The sequence below is a fragment of the Rhinatrema bivittatum genome, chromosome 5 (assembly GCF_901001135.1).
Source record: "Rhinatrema bivittatum chromosome 5, aRhiBiv1.1, whole genome shotgun sequence".
NCBI classification, from domain to species: Eukaryota; Metazoa; Chordata; class Amphibia; order Gymnophiona; family Rhinatrematidae; genus Rhinatrema; species Rhinatrema bivittatum.
Window position 1 is genome coordinate 176166762 of NC_042619.1, and position 19297 is coordinate 176186058.

Here is a 19297-nt window from a genome sequence, read left to right on the forward strand (position 1 = left end):
AGAATGTGATCAAATGGTATAGAGTAATTTCAAGTGGAACACTATTCTCTCCCTTATTTGAAGATTTAATCTTACCTGGATGAGCTTGCCGCATATGATATGTCACCGGGTAAGGATGCGATTCGCCACACAACTCACAGATGGTATCTTTCTCTGGTCCTCCCACAGCAAGCTGAGCCATTTCACCAAAGAGATTCCCTCTTGGTCTAGACTCAGCCTTTTCCTTTTTCTTTTTTTCTTTTTTTGACTTCTTGCTATCTTTATCACTTTCTTTCTTTTTTAATACTGCACAAGAACCAGGGCTTGGGAAAATCATGTTTTGGGAAGCTGCTTTGATAGTTGCCAAGGAAATGTCTTCCCAAAATGCTACTAAATGCTGTAACGTTAAAGGTAGAGGAGACCTGGTCTTCAGTGTATGATGGCTGGACAATTCAAATGATATGTTTTCAGTTTTTCCATCTTCACATTTCTCAGGCAAAGGTGGCTCTTTAAGCATAGACAAAACTTTGTTTTTGTTAATACTGCCCATTTTTGATATGTCTGGTCCATGAGGAGCAATATTAAACATATTAAGTGCAGATGATATTTCTAGGGAATGCCTATTTTTTAGCTTTATTTCCTTTTCCTCAGTAGGTTGCTGGTTGTTAAGGCTGTTTCTTATTGGAGCATGTTCTTTGGAAAGTTCTGGATTAAATTTAAGAAAAGAAGAACAAGCCATAGCATCATGAACTATGCCTTCATGCCATAAGAAGGAAGCAAAGACAGATCTAGCACATTCTGCCACAGAAGGGGACATTGCTTGCTTAGCTGGCTCAATAGTCCTTGTTCCATCTCCTTTGAAAAGAAAGCCAGCTTTTTCTTTTTTGGGTCGGGTGTGTCTGCTGGCACTCTTACGGCTCACTTTTGGAGATGATCGCATATCTTGTTCTTCTTTCAGTGGAGCTTTTCCTATACTAAAATGAACTTTGGAGAAACTATCATCCATACTTTTAAATTCTGTTGTCTCTTCACATGTGCTGTCTGTAATACTATCAGTCTTTAAGGTACTTGAAGTGCATACTTCAACAACTTCACTGTGAAGGTTCTCCTGCACTACGTGGGGAGAAGGAGCTCTATTTTCAGTAGGTTTGGCATCTTTTGGTAGAATTTTTGGTTTGGGTGAAGTGGAACGTCCCCTCAGTGGTTCTGATAGGGGTAATTTCTTCTTGCGAAGAGTTTCTGGGTCTAATGTATAGGAATCTGACTTAGATCGCTCACGAGGTGGGTCAAGCTTGGTCTTTGCAGGTGCTGACAGTTTTTGAGGTAGATTCTTTTCATGTGGAGATGCTGATCGTGGAGAGCTGGCACCAGGCAAATTAGATCTACCTGGTGGCAGTGTTTTTGGCTTTGGAGAGGATGATCGTGACCCTGGTCCAGGAGATTCTGCTCTGAAACTGGATGATGCTTTCCCATCAGATTTAAGTGTCTGAAGAGTATTATGATTTGGGGACAATGACCTACTGTGAGAGTCTGACCTCAGCTTTGCAGCATCAGACTTCAGCATAAGGGATTCACTAGCAGATAAGCCTTCGGAGTTTCTTGGTTTCTTCTGGTCAGTAGCAGCTCTGCTCACTCGTCCATCGAGTTTGGGTGATCTAGTCTCTGCTCTGTGTTTAGAGGGCATATCTAATTTTCCTGCTGGAGAAGATGGTCTGGCAGCCACTGTGAAATTTCCTCTGTCACCTACATGATCCATTTCACAGAAATAAATATCATTAGATGTAATAAATGTCAGCACTCGGTAACACAAATTGGTAAATAACTGAATACACACATATTTCTGCTATTGATAAATATTTGAGAAAACCAACTTTTTTCCTTCTAAAATAAAACATTCAAATATCAACAACTATTTTTATCCAGTATATATACTACTTATAAATTAATCATGCGAGAATATAGACCTATTTAAAAAAGAAACTAAGCTTTCAATTAATAAACATACCCTGCATTAGAAATTACCTATGTATGGTAACATTATCTGAATCTTTAGGTATCATACTTAATTCTACATCCATTTTGCCTAAAACACAGAAAAGCTTACTGTAAAAGTTCATCACTGACCCCTGTGTATGTGTACATATCAAGTTAAAACAACTGAAGGTTATCCTCTAACATTCTATCATATTCTTTCATACTAGATTATTCTAATACCACCATTCAGAAAAATGTTACAAAACATGCTACTATGCCAAAGTTTGCAAAAGAGGTGTCTCATGACTCTATAATGTACTTATAGTTTGAAAACATGTTTACTAAGTAATGTAAGCAGCACTTCTGATACATGGAGACAAAACTCACAATGAATATGGATTTCAGTTCTGTTAAATTATCATTTACTGTAACTGTTTTATTAGGACTTTATGTCCACATGGTGCATCGATTCTTCATTTAGGAAAGCTTAAATCAGCTAATTCAATTGGCCATTTATTTTATTTTGTTCCAGTATGTAAAAACCCTGTAAACTGAAAGCCAACCTCTACGTAATACTTAACATACTGTATACAAAGTGTACACAACAAGAAGTATTATACACCCTATGTGTGTGAAAGATTTTACTGGCACGTCAGTATTTAACTGCTTAAGGACTTCTCCTGCAATTCCTTCAGAGGCAGCTAAGTTCACAAGTGTCATACATGAAACTCAGGTGGCATGGGATCGCCTTGGTCTGCAAAATGTACCTAATGCCCTTTTGTCTTCAACATCAATATGGCCCAATCAAATTCAATAGGTGAGGTAATCTAATTCGCTTGCTTACACAGCTTCCTAAATGAATTCAGGAGAACTACAGGGGAACAATTTAAAAATTTCAAAAAGAGTGACTAATAGAACAGGGCATTTTTTTAATGTGCACAGTTTTGAAATATGATAATAAATGGAGGGGGTTGGCTTTCTTCGAAGGTACTGTACATTGTTTGGGAAAGTGAATCAAACTGCTTGGATTTTCTCTATTAAGTGCATATATACATAAGCAGAAAAACATTCCAAAGGAATAAACAAAAGAGCACTAATATTGTTAATGTATTAATTAAAACATGAATTTGTATTGATCGTTCACAAAAAAATTAAAATATATGAACACCTTAATGTTAACAAATGTAGTATAAACGAACAATCATGTGACCCTGTATACAAATAAGTATTGATAAGTTAAACATAGATCAATTGCAGACTGTGCATTCCTATGGGGTGAATGCTAATACAATTGTTGTCAATGCTTGGCCATCATGGCACAATTGCTTTCAAACAGACCTAAATATGTTACAATAATAATAAACACAAAAATCGTTTAAACAAGAAACATGCTTTACCTTAACAATTACAATGACAATACTGTAAAGTACAAAAAATGAGTAGCCAGTGTATTATCCAGAAAGTGCTTGCAATAGATCAGAGAACAAATTTCAAAAGCAAAAAAAGGGGTATGTGTCAATTACCCCAACAAGGCCCTTGTTTCGCAAAAAGTGGCTTCCTCAGGAAGGAATCCCTGGTATAAAGAACACCCGATGATCTTTGGTAGGCTTCTCGTCTAACAGGGAGAGAAACCAAGAGTATATATGGGCTAAAATGCCACTTGAGTTATTAAATATAGATGAATTGGCTCATGTACTAAACTGGAGTAGAAGTTTCAAAAACAATGTCAGTAGAAAGGTCACTCTCTGTCAAGTGGCCAATTCATGTGCAGAAGGAACAGAAGCAGACTTAACTCAGCAGGCAAGGAGAAACAAGCTCTCGCGAAAATCCACTGAATCTGAAAACGCAAGCAAACCCCCCTCTTCAAGCTGCCTTGCAGTAAGGATCAGGATCGAAAATGTATTTACTGTGGCTAAGCCTGAAGAGGGGGTTTGCCCATGAAAAACACCCATTTGCCCATGGAAAATATGAAAATTGCCACATAAAATTCAAAAGAAAATAAAGCACCCTTTCTATGCTGTTTAGGATTTAAAAGAAAATTAAATTGTTCAAAAAACCACGAATGTAAATAATATCGAGACAATAAGCATTCCCAACAAGTTTATAAACAGTGAAAATAGTGGCTGTGACACTTAACATAAGCTACCAAGGACCTTCATAACACCTGTACATGCTGCACAAAATGCTCGGGTCATTTTTAATCACTGGTCCTGAATAATTTTTTGAAATTTTTAATGCAAAATAAAAGTGAATTACTTCTCTTGAAGAGTGAGAAAGAGAAGTACTCTGATGAGAAGCAGCAGGAGCCGTAAATGCATTAAATTATACCTGACAATGTCATGTTTTGAAAGGTAGACTGCACCAGGGGTGAAATTTGTTTCACATTTGCAAGAGGGTGCAATATCAAGGATTGGATGGTCCACTCCAGTTCTTCATCGGAAATGGTCAGCATTCCAGATGAATCTGCATCATGTGACCAGTGTGCCATTTGTGAGATGCAAAAACCTAATGATTACATCACTATCTTTGATAGGAGAACCATAAAATTTGGTCTCGTCCCTACATGCAAATTGAGATATGTTGTATATTTCTTACAATGTCAATGTGGTTTGCAATATGTGGAAAGATTGTCAGATTGTTTTGTACACGCTTACTTCAGCACAAAAGCTGCCTAAAAACTAACAAAACACAGGCTCCTATCGTTCCTCATTTTCTCATTGCTGAACATTCTTTTAATGATATTATGTAGTTGATCATGGAACAACTAAAACATGACTGGAGGGGTGGGAATCTGGCAAACATTTTGACGCATAAACCAACAAAGAACACTGGATTGGTCCTGAATATCCTTGAAACATTGTGACGCGACATGAACAGTGGATTTTTCATTTAAAGTCTACACATCCCACTAGGATGAATGATGATACAGAATGGTTTCACGTTTTCTAATTAACTGCCTTGTTTCAGCTCTTGCAGTTGATGTTTTGACATTCCATCTGACAGCTGATATGATCCAACTGATTATGTGCACTATTACATCATCACGCTAAGCTTTAAAAAAAAAAAAAAACCGGCTAAAACGCCGCCACACAGAGCAGCCATCACAACTATGAATGTGGCGATTTGATTCTGAATATAATCTTTGGTAACTATACCCAAGAATATGCCTTTTCATACTTTTATGACATTTAATTAATTTTATTTTTCAAGCAGAGAGATGCAGATTCTGTTGAGAATTTCACCTCGATGCACAGTGTACCTTTCAAAACATGACATTATGTTGGGTGTAGTTTAATACGTTTATGGTTGCCACTACTTCTCAGAGTACTTCTCTTTCTCACTCTTCAAGGGAAGTAATTCACTTATTTTACATAAAAAATTTCAAAAATTTAAGTTCATTCAGGACCAATGATTAAAAATGACCCAGGCATTTCTTGAACAAGCAGCATGTATGGATGTTATGAAGGTCCTTGACAGCTTATGTTAATAGTGTCACAATCACTATTTTTTACTGTTTATAAACTTGTTGGGAATGCTTATTGTCTTGATAGGATTTAAAAGAAACAAACAAAAAAATCCATAAGTGGTAACTAAACTCATACCAATAAATTACTATTATTAAGTCATCTTTAAAGAAGCCGAAATATATTTCACCAACTCCCAAAATTACCATTCAATTCAGAAAACCTTGTCAGGCAGAGGACCTGATCGAATTATTCTCAAGTGCACTAAAAAACCTAGACTTAAGAGACATTTGAGTCCGCCATCTCATCATGGAACACCATCACGAGTGACATAGCTAATACCTGCTGCCCTTTAATCAAAAAGGAATTAAAGCCCTCTCTAAAAACACAAGACTCCATGGTATACGCCTGAACTAAAAAAAACTAAAACGTTCCCTCAGAAATGCCGAAAAAAAATGGTGAAAAAATCCTACACCCGCTTATCTAGGCACCTATAGAGTATTACTTCACAAATATAGAATGACAATTCTCAAAACCAAACATGATTTCTTCTAAAAAAAAAAAAAATCAATGACTTCCAATTAAACCCTAAAGTTCTTTTCTATGTAGCTGATCTAACTAAATCCACCCCACTAGCGATACTCGATAGCAATTCTGAAACTAAGTGTAAGGATCTTGCTTACTTCTTCAGAGACAAGATCAAAAACCTAATGACAAAACTATCTAAACCTAACACTAACTGGATCTTCTTACCAAAAAACCCAGACACAATATGGTCCACCTTCGAAAGCATTTCCTCCATTGAAATAGAGACTCTCATAAGAAAAATGAATCTGGCCGCACATCCAGCAGACACAATCCCAGTGAAATCCCTAAAACTATTGTTAAACTTATTAGCCAAACCTCTGACTAATATGAACAACATATCTTTAGCACAAGGCAGCTTTCCTGACAAAATAAAATGTGCCATAGTTAAACCCATTTTAAAAAAAACACACTTAAACCCCTCAGACCTAGCCAATTTTAGACCAATATCCAATCTCCCTTTCCTGGCTAAACTACTAGAAAAAGTGGTAAATCAGCAACTATCAGAGCACATAGAAAACCACAATATACTGTATCCCTCACAGTTTGGGTTTCGCAAATTTTTCAGCACCAAAACCTTCTGGTCTCCCTTATTGATACTGTCCTTAGAGGAATTGACAATGGCCAATCATATATCCTTGTAATGCTTGATATATCAGCAGCGTTCGATACTATTAATCACAAAATTCTATTAGACAGACTTGTAGAAATTGGCCTAACAGATAATACATTGCAATGTTTTGAGTCATATTTGAAAGATAGATATTATAAGGTCAAAATAGGCAATTCTGAATCTGAACCCATCGATTTGGCCCAAGGAGTCCCCCAAGGATCCTCCCTATCCTCAACCTTATTCATTATATATATGCTGCCACTTTGCAAGCTATTAGCTGGCTTAGGGCTAACACATTTCATTTATGCAGATGACGTGCAAATCCTAATTCCCATTACCGAGTCCATAGCCAAAGCCCTAAAGCTATGGGAGGTTTACCTCTCTGCCATAAATCAACTTTTAACTCAGATGAGTTTATCCCTAAACACGCCCAAAACAGAATTTCTAATAATTTGTCATAAATTAAACAGAGTCTTATTAGACATTAATTCAAAACAAATTAAACACTCCATTCTGCATGAAGTAAGGGACCTAGGTGTCATACTTGACAGTGAACTAAATTTAAAAAAATGTATAAGCACAACCATAAAGTACTGCTACTATAAATTACATGTATTAAAAGAACGAAGATGTCTCCCTCCATCTGAATGACTTTAGAACCGTTCTTCAGGCAGTAATCCTTTCGAAAATCGATTATTGCAATACTGTACTTTTAGGTCTCCCAGCATCTACAATAAGACCCCTTCTACTGTTGCAGAATGCTACTGCCAGAGTGTTTACCAATACTCGGAAAAATTACCACATAACTCCAATATTGAAAGATCTTCACTGGCTCCCAATATCTCACAGGATTCTCTTTAAAAGTCTAACACTAATCCATAAAACTCTATATAATGAAAACGTAGCATGGCTCATTGCCTCCCGTCATTTCCAGACCCCACAAAGAACCACTCACTCAGCCAGCAATGGGACCTTACCAATACCTTCACCAAAATTAGCACACCTCACATCCGTGAGAGATCAAGCGCTATCTCTAGCAGGCCCCCACGTACGGAACTCCATACTGCAAGAATTGAGACTACAGCCTAACTCTCGTATTTTAAAAAAAAACTTAAAGACCTGGCTGTTCCAGCAAGCCTACACATAATTTCCATTCGCACTCTGCTCAGCTTCGTATATTGATTTCTAAGCCTTAAAGCAGAGCCTCCTTTAGCTTATAGTTTTATCTACTTTCATTTAATCTCACTTTTATAATTTTTATTGTATATGTTAATTAACTGCTTTTTAATATTTTTGATGTAACATTTTTAACTTTCTTTTATAATTGTGGTTTATATACTTTATTGTAAACCGATGTGATGTTCCAATGAATGTCGGTATAAAAAAGCAAACAAATCAATCAATCATTTCTTAATTCCTTTAAACTTATGCCAATTCCCTGGCTTCCTGAGATTATAGATTATTTATTAGGGAATCATATGCAACATCACAGCCAGTATGAATCAATTAGATCAAGATCATGTTTGACTATCTTGGAACATATGTCTGTCATTGATAACTGTAAGGGGGGGAGACTTAGTGGGAGCAGTTTCTAAAATTACAAAAAGAGCAGTAACATTTGTAATTGATACAGGATGAATACAATTTGCTGAGTATGCAGTTGTAGTTGTACTAGCAATCTGTGGTATTCTGCAGGATGCCCAACAATCCCTGATTGGCTCTATTTATTTCCATGGAGTTCAACATGGGGAGCTCTATGCCACCACCCCCTACTTCCACTTACCTACATGCACCTAACTCTCCAAACTCAGAGTCCAACAAAATTTATTTTATTGATCTTTCCATGCACTTCACTTATTATAAATTGCTCTCGTGGATGAATTACATACAAAATATCTTCATCTGACCTGCCTTGCTGAGCTCAGCCAGGCAAAAGATTTTCCTTGCTGGGCATGGTTGCACTTAAGCCAGAGGTGGCCTACTCTGGTCCTTAAGAGGCATAAACCGGTATGATTTTCAGGATATCCACAATGAATATGAATGAGATATATTTACATAAAATGGAGGCGGGGCATGCAAATATATCTCATACATATTCATTATGGATATTCTGAAAGCCAGGATGATGGAGAGCAGGGAGTTTGAGAGATTGAAGGCTGGAGTGTGTGGCGGTAAAAGTTAGACAGAGGATGATGTGGGGCTGGGAGGTGGATGAAAAGAGGAAGAAGATGGAAAGCAATGACTGAGGGCAGCAAAAAAGATGGATGGCTCAGAGGCATCAACAGGTAAAAAAAAATGGAAATGGGTGAGTAGGAAATAAAGATGTGAAGGGAGATCAATGAGAGGAAGAATGTTAAAGGGAAGAGAGACAGCTGGAGAAGAAAGATGGAAATGAGATTAAAGAAAAATCTGAAAGCCAGTTTGGAAGAGATAGATAAAGAGAGAATATAAGCATAGAAGGAAAGAGAAAATGGAACAGAGAACCAGGAAACAAAGTTAGAATACAGACAAGATGAGAGAAGTGAATTTTTATGAACCAAGGGGTACTTGAGACATCTCAAACTCTTGAAATAAAGCAGTTATCAAAGGTTGAGAAAAATGTGTTTATCTGTAACAAATGTTCTCTATGGACAAAGGGATAAATCAGCTACACAAATGGGAAACATTGTACGGCACCAACACAGAACATGCTCTCTCAGAGCTGAGAAAGCCCTAGAAGGCTTTCTGAGCAAAGTGCAGGAGTTCCTGCACAGCCACCACAATGCAAGTCTAGTAAGTCACTTCCCTAGCTACATTTTAACTATACAGTGAAGAGGATGGAATTGTGTGGCTGATTTGTCTCACTGTGCACAAAGAACTGTTAAAGCTAAGCAACTTTGCTTTCTCTGTGGACAAGCAGTACAAATACAGTCATATAATTGAGGACTCCCAAGCTGAGGGTAGCAAAGAAACAGTAATTCATATTGGTAAAGAAAGTTTGCAATCTAGTAACAAAGAGAAATGAGGGACAGTTTAAGTTGTTAAATAGGGTTTTTAAGAACTGCTTGGTAAAAACTACAATCATTCCAAGTCTCTTGTTTAAGATAGTAGTGACTGGTAAAAGTATGTGGCTGCTTTGCAGATTATCTTGAACTGAAGTAGATCAGAGATAAGCTACTGAAATTGATGCTGTCTTTACCTGATGGGCTTTAGCAGGAAGATAGATGCCAAAATTGTCATAACATGAAACAGTCCGAAAGCCATGTAGAGAGAGTTTACTTTATTACTGGTAAGCCTTGTCTACTGGAATCAAAGGAGAGAAATAGTTGACATCTTTCTAATTAAAATAAAGCTCTCCTGCAATCAAAGGTGTGAAATGTTTATTAATTTTTCCTGGAATGAGACTTTGGAAAATATTCTGGAAAAGCAAGAGACATTTAAATGAAATCAAGAAACAGCTTTAGATAAAACTCAACACTACTCTTTTTAAACATCTGAGAGAAAGGAGCATGAATTGCTAAAGCCTGAAACTTGTTCACTCTGCAAGCTGATATAACTGCTATTAAGAATAACACTTTCCAAGATAGAAATGTGAGATATACTGTTAAAGGTTCAAATGGGGGACTGAATTTAGAAAGAACTATGTTGAGGTCTCATTAAGCAGATGGTGTTTTAAAAGGGTGATAACCTTTGATAACCTTGCTACCATGGGATGGTGAGAAACTGGACAACCTTCTAAGGGTTGAGGATATGCTGCAATAGCTTTTGAATGTATTCATATCAGCAGGATAAAGATACTGTTAAATTCTGTTTTTATGTTATTTGTTTTAATATGTATTTTTTTTTAAATTAAGAATGTTTTAATGTGATCCGCCTAGCACAGTTTTGCTATGGGTGCAATAAAAATATTGTAAATAAATTAATAATCAGAGGTGGTCTTCAATTCAGATTCAGAGAGACTAAGAAGATATTGAAGAAGAATAGTAGAGCAGCTGAATGGATCTTTTCTCTGGGATGCACACCAAATAGAAAATCTTTTCTACTTGAAGTTACATGAATACTTAGTAGTAAGCTTTCTTGCTGCTACAATCAACTCATTTTTTTCAGGAAATGACAATGGTTGTACTATTTGGCTTTCAATATTCAGATCGTTAATGCTACAGATAATGTTGGAATGAAGAAGTAACCCATATTTTTATGTTAGTACCGTTGGAGACATGGAAAGACATAATGGTGCAGCAACAGCTAGTCTTTATAGCCACAAAAACTAAATCTAGCATGGCCAAAACAGTGCAACTAGTATCACGTCTATCTAGTCCTTTCTTAACTTGAAGTTGGTTCTCAATAACGGGCCGATAGAGTACAGTGCACTGTTAACCCGCCATTAGATGCGCGTTTTCGACGCACTAGCATTACCCCTTATTCAGTAAGGGGCCGAAAACGCGTGTCCAATCCCCCGAAGCTAATAGCGCCTGCAACATGCACATGCATGTTGATGGCCCTATTAGGTATTCCCGCGCGATTCAGAAAACAAAATGTGCAGCCAGGCTGCACATTTTGTTTTCTGAAATTAGAGCCAACCCAAAGGTAGGCACTAATTTCTTCGGGCACCGGGAAAGTGCACAGAAAAGCAGTAAAAACTGCTTTTCTGTGTACCCTCCCACTTAATATCATGCCGATATTGTCGGAGGTCCCGAAGAGTAAAAAAAGTGTTAAAAAAAAATTTGAAGTCGGCCTGCGGCTGTTGGGTCGAAAACTGGATGCTCAATTTGCCAGCGTCCGGTTTCCGAGCCTGTGGCTGTCAGCGGGCTTGAGAACCGACGCCGGCAAAATTGAGCATCGGCTGTCAAACCCTTTGACAGCCGCCGCTCCAGTCCAAAAGGAGGCGCTAGGGACGCGCTAGTGTCCCTAGCGCCTCCTTTTGCCTGTTTTTATCGCCGGGCCTCATTTAAATACAGAATCGCGTGCACAGGAGAGTGGCGGACTTTGCTGTATCGACCCGTAAGAGAGGCAGAGGTGAATGACACAGAAAAGGTATCTGTTCCATGAAATGACAAACGTCCTATGCTAGTGATTCTGGAGTGTGTCTTTTTGAACAGAGTGGAAGCTTGTGGTTTAATGGGCCTGCAAATGGATCCACTCGTGGGGTTGTCTAGACTTGGAAGAGATAGTGCACCATGCTGGGGTGCAGAGACCATTTTTGGGGCTGTAGATGATGGCTCAAAGACATTGAGCTTTCCCTAGAGAGAGATAACAATACATTAGCCCAATTCCATATATTGCAAGTTTCTCTGCTAAGTCTTGCAAACTCCTTGCTGGTTTATGTAATAGATCCATACTTGACTGTCTGTCTAGATGTGTACTATTGTTCCCTTCAGCCATAACTTGAAGACTAGGAGAACTTTGAATATGGCTAGACTTAAGAAGGTTTATTTAATAACATTTCTTTTAGATAGTCTAAGTCACATAATAACGAACATAAGATATGCCATACTGGGTCAGACCAAGGGTCGATCAAGCCCAGTATCCTGTTTCCAACAATGGCCAATCCAAGTCACAAGTACCTGGCAAGTACCTAAACATCAGATAAATTACAAGCTACTATTTCTTATTAATTACTGTAATAGCAGTTTATGGATTTTTCCTCTAGGAACTCATCCAAAAAACCCTTTCTTAAACCCAGTTACACTAATTGCTGTAACCACATTCTCTGGCAATGAATTCCAGATCTTAACTATGCGTTGAGTGAAAAAGATTTTTCTTCAATTTGTTTTAAATGAGCTACTTGCTAACTTTATGGAGTGCCCCCCTGGTCCTTATCTGAAAGAATAAATAGCTGATTTACATTAACTTGTCCTTTCATGATTTTGTAGACTTCTATCACATCCCCCCTCAGTCGTCTCTTCTCCAAACTGAACAGCCCTAACTTCTTTAGCCTTTCCTCATAGGGCAGCCATTCTACACTCCTTATCATTTTGGTCACCCTTCTCTATACTTTCTCCAGTGCAGCTATATCCTTTTTGAGATGCGGTGACCGGAATTGCACACAGTATTCAAAGTGTGGTCTCACCATGGAGCAATACAGAGGCATTATGACATCCTTCATTTTATTTGCCATTCCCTTCCTAATTGCTTTTTTGATCACCACAGCATACTGAGCCGACAATGTCAATGTATTATCCACTATAACGACTAGATCTCTTTCCTGGGTGGTAACTCCTAAGACACTGCGTAACTACAGCAAAGGTTATTTTTCCCTATATGCATCACTTAACACTGACATGTTTTTCTCAACTTTGTATGAAGACATTCGTCATTAATATCTCCTGAACTTGAGAATGAAAAAATTGACTACAAGGATATGAAGGCTAAGTCCACTAATGCAGGGAACAAATGAGTGATTTGGCAAAATCTATCGTGTAAGACACTAGCTGAGTATGTTGATTCCATCAAAGTCTTAAATGCCACTGAGCTTACCACTTCCATAGATGTGAAAAGGGAACAACTTGGACTGTGGCTGCCATATGGCCTAACATTTTCATGAAGATCGTTGCCTTTATTGATGGCCATTTGGACAACTTGTGAACAAGGTATATTAGATTCATCTTTTGCCAAGGAAGAAAAGCCTTCCCTTCATTGAGTTTAGATAAGCTCTTATGAATGCCAACTGACGGGCTGGAGCTAATTGACATTTCTGGAGGTTTATTACAAATTCCAACTAGGAAGATTTTGATTGTGCAGATTGTAGTTTGCTTTGCTTCTTCACAGGATATGTTTGATGTTAGCCAATTGTCTAGATATGGAAAGACTAATACATTTTTTTTCCTGACATGTGCAGCCCCCACTACTAGGTACAGTTAATACTCCTGGAGCTGATGAAAGGCCAAATGGAAGCAAACAGTACTGATAATGTTTTTTGCGGAGATATCTTCTGTGATATTCATGAATAGCTATATGCATTTAAGCATTCTACAGATTAAGGGTTGTTAGTCAATCCCAAATTTCTAGGTAAGGAAGAATGGTGCAAAGGAATTCATTTTGAACTTTTCTGTTCTCATAACTTGTTTGGGTTCCATATATCTACAATAGGACAAATATTGCCTGACTTTTTAAGGATCAGAAAGTATCTTTCCTTCTTTCTGTGATTGGAACTGGTTCTCCTGCATTTGCTGTTAAGAGGGAGGCAAGCTCTTCTAATATCTCTGATCTAGGAGTACTACATATGGATATTGAGGAATGACTGGTGAATGCTTCTAGTAATTTAGGCTATAAACCTTGCAAATTATTTTTGGACTCCAATGGTCCATAGTGAGGAATGACCACTGGATGTGAAAATGTTGCAGCGTTCCCCCCACTAAAAACGTCTATAAATAAAAAGAATGGGCATAGCTTTGATAGTCAAAATTTGAGACCAGTCTTGACAAAAGTGAAGACTGTTGGGTAGACCCTCTGCTGAGTCCCATCTCTAGAGGGGCTCTTGATTCCTGTTATTGTGATTGCTGTTGGGGATTTTACCTGTAATAAGGCTAAAGTCTATATCTCCCTTCAGGAGTGGTAACCCTGCTTTCTAAAGGACTGATGCTTAAATTTCTTGTGTGAAGAATGTTTCATAGTAGCTGCTGTTAATGTCTGTAAAGTAGAGCAATGATCTTTAATTGTATCCATAGCCTCTTTGTATCCAATTTTTCTCCCGTGCAGAGGACATCATCCAATGTGTTCTGTACATCCTCTTTTAGGACTGATATTTTTAAGTTACGCAGCCCTTATAGTTCCTAAAGCTAGGGCTGAGGATCTGGAGGATATATTAAGGTATCATAAATTGACTTAATCAAAGGCTTAGTGCATTCTTCAGTGTCAATTTAAAAAAACACTCTACTGTATATCATTTTAAAATATTTCTCACAAGCATTCCTTGTTTAACAATTGAGATATTAGTAATAATAAATACAATATTAGGGAAAGTAACAAAATTCTCAATTTTTAGGCCACAATTATTGAAACTGGAAGTAGGAAAAAAGAAAATAGATATAAATGGAGAATAAACAATTTCAAGGAGAAAAAGAAAAAAGGGAAAGGGAAAAACAGAAGGCCCAATAACCAAAATATGACTCTCAACCAGCCCCATGTCCACTGGTGTCCCTTGCAGTATTAGGGTAGACAAAGGAGAATAGATGCCAGATGTTCTATTAAAATGCTTTATTCAAATGGAGATGAAATACTTTGGAAAAGCCCGACTTTAGCCGAGTTTCGCCCGTTATAAATGGGGCTGCCTCAAGGGCTGTATGCGTTTGAAACACTGGAAATTCAATAGTGGTGTTGCACAGAATAGTCTATCTTTATTGACACATCTGGATTCAGTCTCCACATCAATCAGCATAATTCAGTGCAACACCACTATTCAATTTCCAGTATTTCAAACACATACAGCTGCATTTGTTCTGCTTTTTCACAGAGACCCACTCAACTTGCAAATTGAATGGTCAGCTATTTATAATACATGGTTTGAACAAAAAGGATTAGCTATATTAACGTACCAGATGGCACAATTAAAAATAATTTGTAAAATAAATTTGTATAACAACAGATTCAGAAAAATATAAAGAATCCAAAAAGCTGACTGTGGATCAATCAAATCTTCATCTAGACCAAAACAAATATAAGATTAAAAGGTGGGGGGAGGAGATGTAAAAAGGGATAGGAAATTGGAATATCTCAAGAACATCAGTACAAAAGCAAAGAGGACAACCAAATAAAATATTGGATACAGATAAAATATTGTAATCAGGAAACAGCAGAATCAATTTGTGGGGAAAAAAAAAGAAAAAGAAACATGCATGGATAACAGATGAAATATTAAATAAAAAGTCAATGAGGGAGAATATGAGTGATGAGATTGGTGTTATGTTCTGTTTTAATTTAATTTAATTTAATTTATTATGTAGGTTTTTCTGTAAACTGCCTAGAAATGTTGATAGTATGGTTTAGAAATGTTATAAGCAAACAAAACAATATAAGAAAATAGAAATTGTATAAAGGGATGAAAGAACAATAATGTGAAGAACTAAAAACTAGACAATCATAGCATCCCCTTTACTATTTAATGTTTTTCAAAATCTGAAACAGCTATAGAGTGAAATTAAGAGTGAACGATGAAGATAATTTATTATAGAGGAAGAAATTATTGAAAAATAGGAAGAAAATACTGAAGAAAACCTGTCAATGCACAATAGCCAAAACCCCTTATATGTACTAATAAAGACAGTATAAGAAAACACAGTGAAAATACAAACTATGATAAAGATCTTGCCAAAAACTATAATCAGATGTGGACAATAGACCTGTGGAATTTCTGCAGAGTACAGGTGAAGGAGGAGTTTAATTTCTCCCTGGAGAATTCTCAAAATCTATTTCAATTCTCAAAAATTCTCAAAATCAACACTGGAGTTTGGAGATTGCAGGACAATGTTTGATGTCACACGCATCTAAGATACTTCTGCAGGTCATTAAAAGGATATTTAAGAGAAAAACTGCCATGGAAGAAAACCCCCTTGAAAAAGCATCATCACTGGGGTGCAGAGTTTAATCAGGCACTTTATAAGCTTAATAGAAGAGCTTTTATGGATGCATTTCTATTCTGAATAAAGGATTATGTTCCCTTCCTCTCCCTCTGGTCTGTTGTTGCTCAGAGCATGCGGATAGAGGATTGTGCAACTTGTATATAGTAAAATCTGTTTGTTTGTAGGCCCTATTTCAAAAGTTATTATTGGTGTCAGGAAAGAGCAATATTAAACTAAATGCCTCAAAGTAAAAACACTGCTTTCCTCTCCATTTTCCACTTGAGCTCTTTAAGCCATATCTGTTCATATCTATATTGGGTATCAACAGAACTTACTGTGGCACCCAAGAAAGCTTGTAAAATACATTCCAAATCCCAGTTATTCAAGGTACATATGCAGCACCCAAATGAAAGCCATATATGCAAAGCAGCTGGCAGTGTCACAAGAAAACAATGAAAGTGCTATACTCAAAAAAGATGAAACAAAAATAGGCAAGGCACAGAAGGAGAAAAAAGTTTAAACCTTTTATTTACTATTCCATTTTTTGGATGCTTCTTGGCTGCTATGGACTTTTTAGATGTTACTTCTGAGCACTTCCATTTTTGCATGTTCAACAGATTTTGAGTGTAGTAATTAACCTTCTTTTCTTGTTCTTTTCTATTGCCATTGCTTCCATTATTCACATTTTTCTTGCTTTGGTGTGGCTTGATTTTTTGCTTTATTTTATTGAGAAACAAAAACTACAAAAAACTGCTTGGCATATACATGTTTTGTTTTAATAAGTTTCTGGCAACAAGTTACCCCTTTCTTGTTCTTAGATAAGTGTACTAAAACAAACTGCTCATGGTCCGTCCAGGATGGAACAAAAATCTGAAATCTCAAACTGCAAAATATTGCAACTATGGCATACAGTAGTTCTTGAAACATTATTTGAAATCTAAAGATACAAAACCCAGTTTAGCCTTAAACCCTCCCTAGAATAGCAATGTGATTATGACAAATTTCTTAACAGACAGGTACTTTCCATTCTATAAATATCTTCAGATCATTACCTATAAAATGCCTACTATATAGATGTATTTAATATTCGCAGTGAAGTATTAAAGCAAAACACAAGATTGACATTAATTGCAAATATATTAAGAGCAATGAGTATGATTTTTTTTCCCTGATCTTAATCTAGCATCTACATCTTAGGAAATAGGACTGTAAATCTGAAATTCTGAGGGCAGGGAGAAATACCATGGCTAGTCTCTCCAGCACCCAGATGGTACTGTGCATGGATTCATCCACTTCTGCATGAGTTGTATCCTTGACTAATCACTTATCCAAATAGAAAAACATATGAATTTCCACATCACGGAAACAGCTGAAGTACGGTAATTTCCCACATAGCTATTTGAGGGGCTAAAGGCTATACACAGTACTGGAGGTGTTGGTTTCATACCATAAACATGAGATAGTTCCTGTGACATGAGAATGTGTGTGATGTGAGTGTGACACCCGTGTGTGTTCTTCAGAAGACATATTAAAGTGACCAGGGTAATTATCTTGAACTTTTCTGACGTAAGATACTTGTTCAATGCCCTTAGGTCTGGAATGGAGTGGTATCACCCAGGTTATCATCATACTAAGAAGTACCTGAAATAAAAAATTTCTCTCTCACTTATGGTGATACAGGTTTGACTGATTTAGCCTTTACAAGGGAGTGAACTTCTAACCTGACCTGTTCCTAATGATTGTTAAGAGATAATACTCTCGCTGGGTAGGTGATTCGGAGGCAATCCCAACTGAAACTATTCAGAGGACTCAACTCAGAGGTTAGAATGGGTTAGTGATTTGCATAAAACCTCAACCTCCTACACCAAGAGGGAGACTGTCTGGAATAAGGATTAGAGTATTAGGCTAGAGTGTGTGGTTTTGACTGGATAGCAGTGTGAGGCTTATAGCAGTGCTACAAAATGTTCTTTTAAAAATTTGTGGCACACTTCCAAGTCTGCTCAATCCTCATGGCACACTGAACCAAATTTTGCACGGTACTCACTCTCCTACTGGCAAGTGGAGAGCAGCACCCTTTATTTGTGTTAACCTCATTCTGCTGACTTTAATCGGATGTCGGAACATGTGGGGCTAGCAGGTCACGCAAAATTACAGAGCTAAACAATTCAAAAATCAGACTGATGTCAACGGAGGAGGCATACACAGGTAAGAAGTACTGCTCTCCACCTGCCGATGGGAAGGAGGGAGAAAGGGTAAAGTTACCAGATTTTTGGGTTGGTGAATCTAGAACACTTGGTTCCCTGCGGTGCTAGTAATGAGCAAGCAGTTCATTTTGGTGGGAGTAGGTGATCCATTTCACTTGTCCCTATAGAAGTCTCAAAATATATTTAAAAGTACAATTTTAGTTACCATAAAATATTTTGGGCCCAATACAAAAGTCTTAGGATTGGCAGGTATGTCCTACACACAAGAGAATTAATAATGCACCAGAAAAAAATTCAAATAAGCCAACAAAATGCAATAATTTCTAACATGCAAATTGTATGTGGGAGATACAGTCAGGTCAGAGATTTTGAACTTGATTCCAGAGCATTCAGTTTACTCCAGGAACCATATAGCTACTAGATCACTGTTACATATTCCAAATCTCTAAACCAAATGCTTTATTCTACCTTTGTTGTCTGAGTGGGGTTTTTCCTAATTGTGTTGGCCCTGATTTCTTTTTTCTGTTTTCCTTCTCGTCTGTTTCTCCTAACTACTTTCCCAGACTCTCCTTCCCTTTTTACTTTTCTTCTCTTGCCTGTCTTCATCATCTCCTCTTAACCCTTTCTCTGACATCTTTCTTTTTATCTAATTTCCCTTTATTTCTCTCTTTTCTGCCTCTAAATTCCTCTTTTATCATCTATCCACTCAAACATGGATCTCATCACTTCTCCATCATTCCATTTCCTCTGTTCCAACACTTGCCCCTTTTGGCTCTCTGTCTCTCCCTCACAGGGTTGGCTTTCACGTCAACCTGGCTTCCTTCTCTTTTCTCTCCCACATGCTCTCACCATCCCCTCACTGACTCACCTCCCCCAACCGTCCCCCTCTTATTCTTAATCCTTTTCAACCATTTCATGTCACACAATTCATTTCTTCTCGCA

General features: G+C 37.3%; 1 protein-coding gene across 1 annotated transcript in view; it reads right to left on the reverse strand.

Annotated features, from left to right (window-relative positions):
* Positions 1 to 19297, reverse strand: part of MYCBP2 (MYC binding protein 2) — a 1075853-nt gene that overhangs the window by 298696 nt on the left and 757860 nt on the right. The window contains 1 exon segment of the mRNA XM_029603038.1: positions 76 to 1722. Within this exon segment, the coding sequence (XP_029458898.1) occupies positions 76 to 1722 (1647 nt within the window).